The sequence below is a fragment of the Hylaeus anthracinus genome, unplaced genomic scaffold (genome assembly GCF_026225885.1).
Source record: "Hylaeus anthracinus isolate JK02 unplaced genomic scaffold, UHH_iyHylAnth1.0_haploid 0, whole genome shotgun sequence".
Classification (NCBI taxonomy): Eukaryota; Metazoa; Arthropoda; class Insecta; order Hymenoptera; family Colletidae; genus Hylaeus; species Hylaeus anthracinus.
In genome coordinates this window covers 7919581-7935105 of record NW_026533254.1, presented here as the reverse complement: position 1 = coordinate 7935105, position 15525 = coordinate 7919581, and the positions used below count along the sequence as shown (strand labels likewise).

The 15525-nt window shown below is 33.6% G+C and overlaps 1 protein-coding gene and 2 long non-coding RNA genes across 4 annotated transcripts in view; 1 reads left to right on the top strand and 2 right to left on the bottom strand.

Annotated features, from left to right (window-relative positions):
• LOC128888034 (uncharacterized) overlaps positions 1 to 15525 on the bottom strand; it is a 59545-nt gene that overhangs the window by 30047 nt on the left and 13973 nt on the right. The window lies entirely within an intron of this gene.
• The window catches only part of LOC128887870 (guanine nucleotide-binding protein G(o) subunit alpha), a 48996-nt gene that overhangs the window by 20219 nt on the left and 13252 nt on the right, over positions 1 to 15525 (top strand). For both annotated transcript variants that reach the window (XM_054144324.1, XM_054144333.1), the window contains exons 3-5: positions 4027 to 4069; positions 5083 to 5224; positions 8843 to 9003. In XM_054144324.1, the coding sequence (XP_054000299.1) occupies positions 4027 to 4069; positions 5083 to 5224; positions 8843 to 9003 (346 nt within the window). The remainder of the gene's footprint in view (positions 1 to 4026; positions 4070 to 5082; positions 5225 to 8842; positions 9004 to 15525) is intronic.
• Positions 7644 to 8851, bottom strand: LOC128888071 (uncharacterized). The gene is made up of 2 exons (XR_008460156.1): positions 8612 to 8851; positions 7644 to 8137 (listed from the first exon to the last, which is right to left on the bottom strand). It is a non-coding gene; the product is annotated as an uncharacterized LOC128888071 (long non-coding RNA).

Below are 15525 nucleotides of genomic sequence, written 5' to 3'. Positions count from 1 at the left end.
TGCCGCAGGAAACGCCACACGATCGTTTTCTCTTTGACTCCTATATCATTCGCTAATTCGAATGCGCGAGAAATATTTTCCGGTGACCGTCAAAATACGTGCATCGGACGAATAACAATGATCAAGAAACAAAATATAAACAAGATATAAATATATTTGGTGTAGAAATTAATTTATATTAAAATAATTTATATAAACTTATATACGCATTTATATAAATTTAAATACGTATATTTTCTTTTAAATAATTTTAATGTGTATCATTTATAATTTTGTTGGACAAATTATTAATAATATAGCCTACATATTATGATGTAACATCATACGTTATATTGTATTATATTATATAATAATTAATTAATATGAATTTATATAAAAATAAAAATGGAAAGTAATTTATATTCATTCGTTTATAACTTTAATTTAAGTAGAAATATTTCATTGTCATTTTGTTATTTCATGTTTAATTACGAATCTTCTAGATCCGCGGTCTGGTCTCTATCACAATGAATCTATACATATATTATATAACCTAAGTCCTAATCTGATGACTAGACTCCGGATGTTTATGCAAATTCATATTTTTACATACACAGATGACGAACAGAATAGTAAATTAAAATATATTTTGCCTTCTAAATCTAGAGCGACGTGTTGTTCCTCGTCTGTTTATATAAAAATATTTATGCATCTGTGACAAATGAAAATATATACAACAATATACAAGGACGTGTGTAAATCCATAAATGTGTTAAATATAAAGAATATTATACACGTTCGAATATTCAGAAGATAACCTAAGTCCTAACCTGATGACTAGACTGCGGATGTTTATGCAAATTTATATTTTTACATACACAGATGACGAACAGAATAGTAAATTAAGATATATTTTGCCTTCTAAATGTTGCGACGGGTAGTATATTTTTTATATTTAACATATATACGCATTCGTACAGATCCTTCTATGTTTTTGTGTATTTACATTTCTCATAAACGCATAAACATCGGCAGTGTAACCCAGAGTGAGTTTTCATTAGAAAAAAAAAATAAATAAATAAATAAATAAATAATAAACGTCTAGTAAACTTTTTGAGGACACAGTCGAGTAGCTTTCGAGGGAAACAATTTTGAACACGTGATCAATATGCAAACAAAATTTTCATACCGAAAATCGTTTCCGTCTCACTCTACGTAACCAATCAAAAGTTAAATCAAGTCGGTACATAATACATGTACCACCGTTCCAAGAAGATGGCCACGGGCGTCGTCTGATAAGTGAAACTGCCTCACTCTTGTGAAATTGCGGACGATGAGGATCGTTTCGTCTCATTAATCGTAAGGATTCTAGTCTGAGACTATGTAACGAGACGAAATGGTCCTTTGGTCTGCAATTTTAAAAGTACCACGGAATTTACGGACGTCGCCAAAGACAATCCCCTCGTGGGCATGATGATACTTTATGCCTCGTGTCACGAGCAGTGACATAGTTAGGTCACAACGCAACTAACAAATTACTTAAATTAATCCTTTGTATTCGATGTTATTTGTTCGGCATGCTAATTATTTGATGGATAGTCAATCGAAAAGGAAAGTAACATTTACTTATTTCAGAACAGTGTATCTATTTGTAGGCTTTTTAGTTTCAGTGTTTACTTTCTAACGTCCAAATATTAAGTGTTTTTTAGATTATGATAGGTAGATACTGACATCAATACGAATATGATTCCAGTAGATAAAGTATTTACTTATTTCAGAGCATCACCAGTGTACCTATTTATAGGTTTTTTTAGTTCCAGTGTTTACCTTCTAACGTTCAAATATTAAGTGTTTTTTAGATTATGATAGGTAGATACCGACATTACAATAGTTATGAATAAACTCTCACTAGATGAAGTGTTAACACTTTAATCAAGTTCAGTGATTAGTAGTGCTTTATTTAGAAAAAGATCACGCGTCCAAAAGAATTTTCAATAATATTATATATTAAATTATATTAATCTAGAGTAACATTAACTTGTGGATATTACTAGGTATAGTATTGTAAGTGGACCACCTGCAACAATTCAGTAAGGTCTGACAGGTAGATACTAAAATTAATACGAATATGTTTCCAGTAGATAAAAAATTAACACTTTAATCAAGTTCAATGGAATTGTACACGTAGCGTAATGTATTTAAAGCCCTAAATTTCAAGATACTCAAAATCTGATTGTTGAATTAGATTTGTAACTAGGAGATACTCGTCATCCATATGTTCGATCTAAGCACGATCTTTATAACATCGATATTAAATTAAAAGATCATTTTTATCATTTGACGTTTTCCATTTTATTGAATTCTTTGCATTAACGTGCCTTTGGCATCGAACGTAATTCTAATATTTATTGTATTCTCATGCAGTCAGTGTAATAAGTATTCGTACAAAAGCCAATTCAAAATAAAACTTCATATATTTATTTTATTAATGAATGTTTAGGAAAGAAATAATTAACCAAGATTCCTACATATTTTTAGAGTAGATTTTGTGTAAATTGAAGTTTATTACTTTTAATCGTAACTTCTTATTTCTTTTCTTATTAATTTTATTTTAAATTGGCTGCTGTGATGTCTAAGAAACTTTTTTACCCGGAAAATTTTTCGTTTCTCCAAAGAAAATTTATACGTTAAGTACCTTCAGAAATTTGTTCGATTCATTTCACACAGAAATTTTTTGAAATATTGTGTTTTTTTTCGAAACTACATTTCTCCGATACGTGGGAATGATAACTCAAAAACTAATCGACCGATGGTTCCCAAAACATTACATGCATCTACTTTACTTAAATACCTCGGACAGGAACTAAACATTGGAATGAAATCATTGTGCAAAGTAGGTTCTTGAGGAAACTCTTGTTACGATATTCTGCCATTAGGTAATTCGTGAACAAAACGATCACGAAATCCAAAGAAAACGTACATGCGAATCAGGGAAAGAAAAAAAAAGCGGTGCTTAGGGCGGAAGTACAGGACCGGAAATGACGTGGTGGCACAGTGTGCCAGCGGAACTTGCTTTCCTGCTTATGGATGGCGGGTCTCCCCCTCTTTTAAAAAGCTCTTTCATCCCGAACCGCGCGCTTCGAATTGCTCGCGCTTACAACCACGATGTTCAAACACGACACTAAACCTCAACCAACACTACCTTCGGTCAATACGTATCTATAATACGTACTGTTAAACAGGGTGGCTCGTGTAAGTGTAACAAGCCGTAACTTCGTTATCCGTACATTTAGAGAAAAAATATCAAAGGAAAAAGATGAATGGCTCTACATGTACTACACTTGTACGACCGTGTTTCTTATACAAACGCAATGGTGCTGGTGCAATCGATTGATCCATTATTTTTTTTATACGGAAATGCATTCATTTTTGTTTTGCATAGGTTGATTCCTTTCGTCATTCTTCGCGTAAAAATATTAGGATAGAGTGGTAAAAAAATGATTATCTGATATCTGCACATTTAGGTAGAATTTATTCGTTAGTATTTTAAAGGGTTTTCAATGATCAGGGGCAGAGAACAGTGATCATTAGACTGCGGATCTTTATGCATTTATAGGAAATTTGAATGTGCAAGAAGCTACAAAATGCAAAGAATATGCATGAATATAAAAAAAAGATTGAAAGTAAAGTTCACGTTACAACATTTGCAGAATAAAATAAATTCTTATTTAGGTTTCATTTTTTGTAGGCACGTTCGCGAAGATTTTATTTTGCATAAAGATCCGCAGTCTAGTGATCATAGATATTTGTTTTTCAGCATTGTATTACAATAATATCTGCTGATAATTGTAATCATTATTAATTATATGTTCGTTGCCACTATTCTGATAAATACGATATTTGCTTTGAAATTCTCAGATAATGTAATAATAATTATTTTTTGTTGATTTTATCTTCTCTGAAGTAATTATTTTAATTGATCGTCTTTACCGAAATATTTTGTTTCACGTTGCTCGTTATAAATAAAAATTCTTTTTTGTGTTTCAGGTGCTGGGGAGTCTGGAAAAAGTACCATCGTAAAACAAATGAAGTGAGTAGCGAAATACTTTTCTATTATTAAACAAAAGAAAATTTTTTTTAAGTATTAATATCAGTCAGTATAGCCAGACGTGTCCTTTTTGGGATATCATTTATCGATTAGTTTCTATACAAAATATTTATTTTTGACAATCTACGACGTCAGAATTGTAAAATGTTTCAGTTTCAATTTATTTGATTTGATTCAATTAAAATCACAGTGTATCGTGATATCTATGTGTTATTATTATTATTATAAGATACAAAGAATTCGCACAGGAAAGGGTTGAACAGAAAGTTAAATGAAACCAATTTTCGTATAAAGATTAAAGAATAATTTATAATAAATTATATGTATGCTGAATAAATGTTTAATATACAATGATAAGAAAATTAGTATCTTCTGGAAAGTATTTTTCAGTTTTCCTGCTGGAAATAAAATTGTCTGTTAACTTCATTAGGGGTATAGCGAATCGGTCATTCACTTCGTAAAATCAATAATTTCCATCCTGAAAGAACAGTTGCCGGTAAAACGTGTTTTAAATCATGTTTTTTCGTCAATGAACCCATTCATGGCGTCCCGTGAACAAAACCATATGTATTCAGTCGAGGACATGATTTCTGGCATGCTGATTCGATATTTGCACGAACGAAACATTACAATATCTTGCTTGGAATTCTAATTATTATTACTTTGCTTTCAATTAATTCATAACTTTACTTCAATTCGCGTTGAAAACATCTTCCCTAATGTTACGGAATTTATCAACTTTTTTGGGCAAGTGTTAAGGAAAGAAGATAAAGTTTCATAGAAAAATTATCTCCTTTTAGTTAAGCGCCGAAATACATACTTAAATACCATATTATTGTTTTCAATGAATATTTGTTACAATTGAATATTGAAATTTAGTTGTTTCTCTTTTTTTAGCGAATTTAATAGAAATTAAATTGCAACGTTTATAAAATACAATTTCAATAAACAATTTTAATATACTGGAACTGACCATCCGTTATTTATTTTTACAGAATTATCCATGAAAGCGGATTTACGCCTGAGGATTTCAAGCAGTACAGACCTGTAGTGTACAGCAACACGATACAATCTCTAGTCGCTATTCTCAAAGCGATGCCAACTTTGGGCATCAGTTTCACGACCAATGAACGGGAGGTAAATCTGACTTTTGCTACTATAGAATACACAAGCAGTGGCAAGCCATCCATAGTATAGAATGTACATAAACGATAGCCATTTGCTAGTACGCAATCTACATAAATTGTAATAATCTTATTCTTGTACCTAGAATGTACATAAACGTTATTATTATTATTATAAGGTATAAAGAATTCGCACAGGAAAGAGTTGAATAGAAATTTAAAAGAAACCAATTTTCGTATGACATAGTCTTTCCTAATATGGAATGCTCATTAACAGTGGTAGTGTCGCTCTAATATACAGTGTACACAAATAGTAGCCATTTGCTAGTATATGTATAATACACACAGTAAGTAGTAGTTTGTTCTTACTGTAGAAAATATATAAACGTCGTTACTCCTATCTGATTCAGAACAAACATAAATTTACTAGTATATAATGTACATAATTCAATATTGATTTAGTTTCCTACTTGGAAATATAACAATGAAAAGTACGAAATGGAAATTGTAAAAAGTATTCGCCAATTTACGGAACTGACAAAATAAGGCAGTATCGCAAACGGATATTTTTAACGGGGAGAAATAGATAAAAATTAGCATGTCAAGGAATCGGAACTCATTGTCAGAAGCACCGGTTTGAAAAGTCGGATCAATCGGTGCTCGAAGTAGACCCTCGTGCTCGTTTTCGAGGCGGGGGCTCGTTATTGGCTTTAAGATAAACGACGCAGCCGCGATGCTCCACGATCGGTAAATATGCCCGAAGAGTGTGCTTCAGAACCGCCTCGAGATGCGCATCGATCGTTCAAGTACTCAGCCATCGATAATTTTTGACTCGCTTCAGTCACTGACTACTTGTGTATTCTATAGCTATCCCCTTAGCTATCAATCCTTATCACGGTTCGCAGACGTTTTTATGGGTTTTTTTTTTTACAGATATTTCTGTTAACCAATTCACCCTATTATTATCCACAACGTTATTTATATATTTTATTTATTGTCTTTATCGAAAGCCTTTATTGCACTTAAAGATCGGAGTGAAATTATCTTTCGTAGACTATTGTCTTTGGTATTTTGATTAGCAGGCTATGGATGTTTTTTAACATCCTCCTTTATATTTTCATACATATAAAAAAAGAGGATTGAATCTTAAATATAGGGATGATCCATAAATAATAAATTCATAAATAAACAATCACCGTTGCAGGTAAAAAATAATCATGCTTTCGGGGAACCTTCTGCATGTAGCACTTTTTAATTTGCTTGTTACATAGGAATAATTGATAATCAACAATGGTGATTATATAAACGATTAAGATTTATTACGTAATAATTATACTGCGGATTTTACGTAAATGTGATGTACAATAATATAGAAAACATACATAAAATACATAATCGATGTCGAATATATTCTACAATTATTGTAATAATATTGTTATTTCATTTTGCACAAGTCCACGTACCTTTTGGTTATGCTTAACATCTGTTTATTATGTTAGTTTATATCATAAATGCACAAAATCGACAGTCTAGTAATAATATGTTTGAAAATAAATTGTAAGCGAACAAACGAAAATTATTTATGGATCAACCAGATATACATGAATGTACATGAAAAAAAATTAGTGGAAAATGTAGAGTGATATTTTTTCGTACGAAGCTTCGTTTCCCATTAAATCGATCTTGAAGATTCTGTCGAGTATTATCGGCGCGCGTGAAGAGTGATTGACTCCGCCCCTTGAGGTTAGCCACTTGTATTCAGCGAGATACACTTGATGCCTTCGTTCACGCCCGCGGCAACAAAAACCGTCGTCTACTGGTGATCGCACTATCTTGCCTCAGGGACACATAAACAGTGTTCAACTGCCAAATCGCGCATACATACAGTGGGTGTAGAATGTATTCGTACACCGATCAATTTTCCAAAAAACGTTTGTGTGAAATCGTAGTTTCTTATCATTTATTAACTTCTTTTTTTTTTTATAATCAATGATATTTTACATATTCTCGGAAGTCTCTAAGATAGATATAGTCGAAATATCTGCGCATGGCGAAAAATCGGGTATTGTTGGTTCCAAATAATTGTAAATTAGAGAACAATTTTACTTAAACTCTTGTGGGATTATTCATTCGTACAAAGAAAATAATAGATTCTCTGTTCCAAGTATTATTTAATTGATATACATTTCTATCTTTAATTTGGATGTCCTCTTCAGTAGGCTCAATAATATATACTCGAATTTAACCATAACACAGAAGTAGATAAAAAGTATATGTATATACTATTTGATATGTATCAAATGATAAATTCAGATATTTTCTTGAACGTTTGAAAAATAATACAAGAGTAGAGAGTATCAGTGAAAGTACCGTTGTACATGTATTTAGTACAAACAAAAATATCAAGTAAACCATTAATATAATTGTCACCATTTTGCAACATTGTATCTTTTTATTTGTGTCAAACATGAAACAGCATATTATTATAATTATGTTAAACATGAAACATGATATAATTTTTCATGTTTACCAGTTATGAAACGATACATAATAAACGTATTGTATAGTGCTACAAATATAAAACACATTATAATAGTTTGATGGAGAAATAGCAATTGTTAAAGTAATAGCAAGAGTTAGATCATGAGAACAGAATTGCTACAAATATAAAACACATTATTAGTTTGATAGAGAAATTACAATTGTTAGAGTTAATCACGGGAACAGAAAGGTGATGTGTAGTGCTACATACGTGATATATAGGGTGTTAAGAAAAAACAATTCAATATTTATATGGTATATAGGACACACGGTACTGAGTAAAAAAGCTGTAATAAACATAGGTCAAAAGGTCAACCATTTCTGAGATATAAACATTTTAGTTTGCTAGCAGAAACAGGCTCACTTACACCTTGCCATCGGAACTCTGTAAAAAGAAAATGCCAAGCGTGTGTAGAAACGAAAGGTGAACCCCTAAAAGAGCTACAGAGCTCCAACTACATCTCAAATTGTAGGAAATTTTATCTACTTAAAAAAAGGTAACAATGACTTTTTTCGTCAGGATACTCCTTTGGTGACTTTTTTACGAAAAATTGAAAAAAATGCGAAAATTTCGCGGCTCACGTTTCTGAGGGTTGCAAATCTAGATTTATACTATCTAAGTGGGTCCTAACAACATATGAAAAAAGCAAGTTTACAGTGTTTTATGCAATGTTTGGCAAAAAAAATCGTCTAATATGACTGGCCTATTACTTCAAATTCTTCAAAAACAAAAATCGTGTAAAACATTTAAAATTGGACCTGTACCAATCTGTATAAAATTCAAAAATTATAATTCTGTCGATATTCCGTTCAAGTCGTATAAGTAAATAATTGAAATTGACCGTGAGTTGATAGATACCGCTTCTTGGTCGCAATTAGACATACGCGTTACGAAGAAAAGCGAGAATGATTCCCAACAGTGCTAGCACTCCTCGCGAAACAGACGTCCACAGCCTCAAACGATCCACAAGTGTACGCTTGTCCTCGATGACTTTCGTATCCGCACGAAACTTCCAATGTCGTCCATTGAAAATCTTCAGGGACTTTTCAGACAGGCCAATAATCAGTTGGGAAAATTGTTGTTCTCTAGACGGACGCGAAAATGGTGTTTGACGTCATCCAAAGAATGGAGGACACGGAGCCGTTCAGCGAGGAGCTTCTCGCGGCGATGAAGAGGCTCTGGGCGGACAACGGGGTTCAGGAATGCTTCGGCAGGAGCAACGAGTATCAACTCAACGACTCTGCGAAATAGTGAGTAGAAAAATTAAAATCTTCATTCTGGTATTTTCCAGCCAAGAAATGGACTTGGAACGGCAGATCACCCTTATATGTGCACGTACAACAGATTCGCGCATTTAAAACTGTTTAAAAAATGATCCAATGGTTCTAATTGATAGAATTCTTCTGAGCTATATTTTTTATATTTACTGACACAGTATGTGGTTTACTATCGTACGTGCGAAAGAAAGCAAGACTTGTTCCAAGAATGTTTATCTTACATATCAAATAATTATGGAACGTGAATGTTTTTACGCATGTTAAAGTAATTAAAAAAATGTGCGACATTCATTTTTAACAATTTTGTTCATTCGAACACGAAATTTGCTCTCAATTTTTTGCGGTTGGTACGACAACTTGGCATTGTCATCAAAGTAAAAAAGTAAAATGAAAAAGAAATAGATTATTAAAATTGTTTAGTTGTGTATCTGTATTTCCTTATTCGCCTTCGCATGACGAAACTAACCGTTTGTTTGAAATTGTACCGTAACACGTGATTAAAAGTGGATTCTTAATAACAGTCGTAAATATGCTGCCATGTGGTCTATTAAGAAAGGTCCTCCTTCGAAGTTAGCAAAACTTGATTTTCGTCCAAGGAAAACAATCATCGTGGTGATCGAACGAGAGAATAGTCTGTTATTCTTTCTTAAAAATTGGACGAAATATAATGACGGGAAGATATCGCGATGACTTGGCATTCCACATCAAACACTGTAACATACGTCGGTTAGTTCTAAACAAACGTGAAAGACCAATTCTGTTCCGCGATAATTCTAGGACTTATGAGACGATGCACGCCTCTAAGTAATTGCAAATAATTTCAAATAAATTTTTCATCGACTGTGTATGTTCGTACATACATGGTTTATACACATTATACATTAGTTAAAATATAATATATATATATATATATATATATATATATATATATATATATACATAGTTAAATATTGCTCGGGGGATGGAGCTATCAAACAAAAATTTTTAAAACAGTTATTTGGTTCGAATGAACGAATTATATGGTGTAAATAATTTTGTTGAGCGAAGTAGTGGGGGAGATTTGAAAATCAAATCAATTTTTTTAAATGGAACTTTATATATTTTTATCCGTACAAGGTGCGTCCATCTGTAATACATGATCATTTATTGCAACATAAACAAAGAAATTATATAGATTCTTAATGCGACTGTGCATGCATTGTTAGAGAAATTTTTCGTTGGTTTACCTACTATCTCTACAGTCATAAATATTCGTACCCTTTATGTCTACTAAAAAAAATTGTTTAAATTAAATGATAGGTTTAACGGTTTCATAGAAATTTTTGTGTAAAATTTATTCATGTACACATTTATAATGAAACATTTATTTAAAAACGTCAAACATATAATTTTTTAATAGATAAAGAGAGTAAGAATACTTGCGTGACTAACTGTATTGTATAATCTCTTTGAATATGAAGTCCTTAATTGGAGTTTGAACTTAGCAAATTTAGCGCGGTTCGACAGTTGCTCTATCCTTCGTTCCATCTCCCATCCTTGTTCGACCAACGCTTGACATTAAGACTAAACAACGCTTATCTCAATAACAGACGGAAATAGATCCATAGTGTATTCAACCTTTTACGTCCAGACCGGCTTAGCAAACGTGTTGCTGAAGTTCAGCAGGTAACTCGGGGGATTCTATACAGTTTTAAGGGATGAAACCACATTACGAGGCCAAATATTAAGCGTTCTGTAGCGAACTAAACGCTCGATTCGCTATTCATCTCGAATGTTCTTTATTCTACATGTTAGGTTGTAAGTTTTATTTAAGCGTAAAATTATATTCTTCGCCGTCGACAGTTAAGGGTAATTTTGGTCGACCCCATCAATAAATCCGCGTTCCCAAAATGTAAGCGCTTAGCTTTTACTACATTTGGCGAGCAGATGTCGCGCGGTCATTTTTACCGTTTTCCGCTAGCCTTTTACAAACAATAGAGTTACCGTTTTCCTCCTCAGCCGAATTCTCCTCCTGTAACCGAATATTTCGACCAATCACGAACAAATTTCCATTTCCACCCGACCATTTCTTCCACCACCTTCGAGTCCTCGAGGGTGGTTTTTTTCAAGGCAAGAGCAGATACAAATCTACCGTCATAAACGTAGCATGCAATAGCAGACATTTCTATTTTCAATAAAACGAATAGTTAAGTTTCTATCAGGGTATCCATTTTTTTTTTTTTTTTTAAATCAAGATCATTGAGATCGATAGTACGAGTACCACTTCGGTATCGCTCGCGAGGAGTGCGCGTACGTAAAGGTGAGGTCCCATATATGCGATGCTCGTGCTCGAGCAATAAATTGTTCGTGCTCGCTGGATTTTGTTCGAAAACGCGTTCCTACTAGCGAGCAAAAGGTCGGCAAATGCGACGACGAACGGTTGGAACCACTTGAAAGAGTCGATTTTTACGAACGTTTGGGTCTCGGCCCATGGTCTAGGCTCGAGAGCACGGAGACTATTCCACGCGAATCTGGATCGAACGCTCAAAAAAAATGGAGTGGTTCGAAGCGAGACCTCCGATACTTGTTTTCACCGAGACCGTAGCCACTAGAGCTGTCGGAAAGACCGAATATTCAAGCGGCTTTCAAGCCGAGTCAAACCGGGATCCGATTTCCGAGCCAAGTCGAGTACTTGAAAAAACCGAGTGGCTTGAAAGATTCGAGCTACCCGAAAGAAACCAAGTAACTTGAATTTTTCAAGCTACCCGAATAGAATCGAGCGGTCCGAAAAAACCAAGCGGCCCGAAAGAACCGGGCAACTCGAATGGTTTCAAGCTTTTCCGAGTACACATGTTAGTCCGCCGCCGGGCAACAATGGTAATCATAAAAAGGACGTAGCAAACTAGACCCAAAGAAGCTCGACCATCATTTTCCGTATTTCTTATCGGATCTTAACGGATGTATTACCAATCGATTCCTTATGTCATCCCGATGAAAATGGTACCAGACACGATACAATTCGGATTATTTCGAAGGAAATTATACGGAAAAAATGATTTGCAAGCTTTTTGTCTATCTTCGTTAAAAATAGTCCGATTTACATAGCGTTTAGTAGCGTTTTCATCGGGAAAACGTAAGGAATCCATCCGCGTTACTTCCGTAATAATACGATGCATATGAAGTGAAATCGGCTGATTACTGAAAGCCAGAAACCAATGGTTGAACCATCCAAAGCGCACGTGTGCCGACTTTAACATACGACGGACCTCAAAGGGTCCGAGCGTTGAAGTGTAAAATGTTTGTCATGATATGTTCGCTTTTTGTTGCGTTTTATAAAAGTTAAAGAAATAAATTTTAATTATTAACAAGACAAGCGTAGAATTGGAAAAAGATTTTTCTGCTGTGTAACAGCGTGGTCTGTAGAATGTACATTACACGAATAATTAAAATTAATCGATATCATATCGTGTTTGGTACCATTTTCATCGGTATAACATCAGGAATTCAGTAGTGAAATTTCTTTCTTTCACCTTTTTGCAATAAAGAACGTATTTTGAACAATGATTTCATTCCAATTTTTAGTTCATTTTCAGGATGTTTAAATAAACTAGACTAATGTAAAGCTTGAAAACGATCGGTCGATTAATTTTTGAGTTATCATTTCCAGGTATTGGAGAAATGTAGTTTCGCAGAAACACGATATTTCACAAATTTCTGTGTGAAGAGAATTAAAAAAATTTGCCAAAGATACTTCAAAATTTACCTAAAATATTTTCAAAGTTAGCTTATGAATTTTTTTTGCATTTCTTAGTAGATATGTTACAATTTGTTGTATTTAAAGATATATTAAATTAACAAATTTGCGACGATATTGTTTTTGACAAGAATATTCCACGGTGACCGGTCTACAACACAGCTGGATTATCAGAAATTTAAAAATTAAAAACTCAATACTTCAAAAGAATTTAATTTTCGTGTAGCAAGAAAGTATTAGGGTCTTGGAAAACGAGATACCGGATCGATTTCTTTGAATACTTGATAAGAGACACCTGGTTCTCTGGGTCATCTCTAGGCAAAAAAAAAAAACACTTTTAAGACGTGTTTCGTACTTGGTATATCACAAACGAAAAGTACATATGAGAATACAATAAATATTAGAATTACGTTCGAAGCCAAATATACGTTAATGCAAAGAATTAAATAAAATGAAAAGAAAGTCAAATAAAATGATTATCTTTTAATTTAATATCGATGTTATGAACACCATGTTTTGATCAAACGTATGGATTACGTGTTGTGTAATTACTAATTTAACAATCAGATTTGGGGTACCTTGAAATGTAAGGCTTAAATACATTATACTAATTGTAAGTGTACAATGCCATTAAACTTGATTAAAGTGTTAATACTTTATCTACTACAAGCTTATTCGTATTAATTTCAGTGTCTGCCTATTAAATTTGTTGTTGGTTGTCCACTTACAATACTCAGTTTGAGGAATTAGATGAAACTTTGAATACGCTTAGTAACGATATGCACATGTTAATGTCAACCCGCATTAATATAGAACCATATATTATTCTAGGAAACCCGTTTCTAAGATGCACATTCTTTCTAAATAGTCGTTCTTTGAAGTGTTAAATTAATTTTTTGTGGAACGTTTCGGTCCTAAATTAAAGAAACAAAGCGTGTGCGTTTCTGAGGATTTGAACGCCCTCTTCTTTTTCTCATTTTTCTTTCTCTCTTATTTAAGTTCAGCGGTGTATTGATCGTCGATGACGTCACGCCACGCCCGTGTCACGTGGCCTAAAATGGCCGCCGACACCATCCCCTCTTTTTCTCCTTCTGTTACAACGCTTGCTCGTTTTCAACCTCATCCCCGACCGTTCCTCCTTTCATTCTGTTGTATACCCCTTTCTTAAGCTGGGAAGAGTAAGAAAATAGAGTGAATGATACAAGAATGAAAGGGCGAAGAAGAGGAAGGAAGGGACAATGGGGAAGAAAACACTACTCCTGTCAAAAAATACGTAATAATTGGACACTTAATAATTATCAAAAGAGTCGGAGAGAGGAAACAGGATTTAAAGGGGAAGAGCAGGAAGATCCTTTCCATGTTTAAGAAATGTGTATTACTTCATGTCTTATTTGTATTAGATGGTAGACATTTTTTTACTTTCTTGTAGCTTTTTATGGGGATCTTTTATTTTTCTATGATAACTCCTTGAGTCCTCCACTTTTTCATGTACTTGGCGTAATTTTTTTACTTTTTTGAAGTTTTTTTATGGAGATGTTTATTACTTCATGTCTTATTTGCATTAGATGGTAGAAATGAATACCGTGGCTTTATATTTAATCATTTGTAGTTCTAGTTTAAATAGAAATAATTATTTGTCATTTTGTTATATTAAAATACTAATCTTCTATGGCTTAATCTCCATGAATCTATAGGTATATGTATAAATGTATATACAGGGTGTCCCAAAAATGTTGGAGGTCCTTGAAAGGGGTGGTTCGGGAGGTGATTTGAAACAACTTTTTCCTTTGCAAAAATGTCGGATGGAGCTTCGTTAAGTAGATATTAATAAAAAAAACCCGACCAATCAGAGCGCGCGAATACCGTTGGAGCGGACGCGGTAGCGAAGGCTACGCGCTGAGCGGCCGCGTCAATATCCTTCGATGCACGTCGAGTCACTTGTTCGCGTACGAGAGCGGCTACCTAGCGCGTAGCCATCGCTATCGCGGCCGCGCTCCAACAGTATACGCGCGCTCTGATTGGTCAGTGTTTTCCGTTAATATCTCCTCAACGAAGCCTCGGAGAACAATTTCGCTAAGGAAAAAGTTGTTTCGAATCACCCCCTGAACCACCCTTTTCAAGGACCTCCAACATTTTTGGGACACCCTGTATAGGTAGATAACCTAAGTCTGAGCCTGATGGCCATTAGAATATATCTATGTGCAAAATCATTAGCCATAAAATTTTGCTTGCTGTTTTTCTAACAGATTACAAGTGCATTTGGTAGTAATAATAATTGTAGCATTGTAATATATAATAAGCAGAATATCATGGCTAGTAATAGTTTGTATAGATCCATTGCAATGACCATAAGTTGAGACTTAAGTTATGTGTATTGGATAATGTACCAAATGACGAGTACGTACATCTGTTCAAACTAGAGTTATCAATGATTGAATTAGATGATTGACACATAGTATATACTTATGTAGACTGACATTAATTTTGGTATATAATAATTTTTCTGTACACAAAGCATTTTGTTTGTTTCAAAAAATGACCATTGTAAGTGGCATTATAAAAAGCTACAAATAAGTTCCCGGTAGATATAGTAGAACGAAATAACTTCATTAAATATTTCACCCCCACATATTGTTTCTATTTTATTTCATCTAGTGATTTTTTTTAAAAAGTTTCCAGTGAAAATTAATACACAGAATAATTTGAGGGAGCAATCGATTCGCTGTTTTCAGAAAGCAACTGGTATATACATATGTAGATTG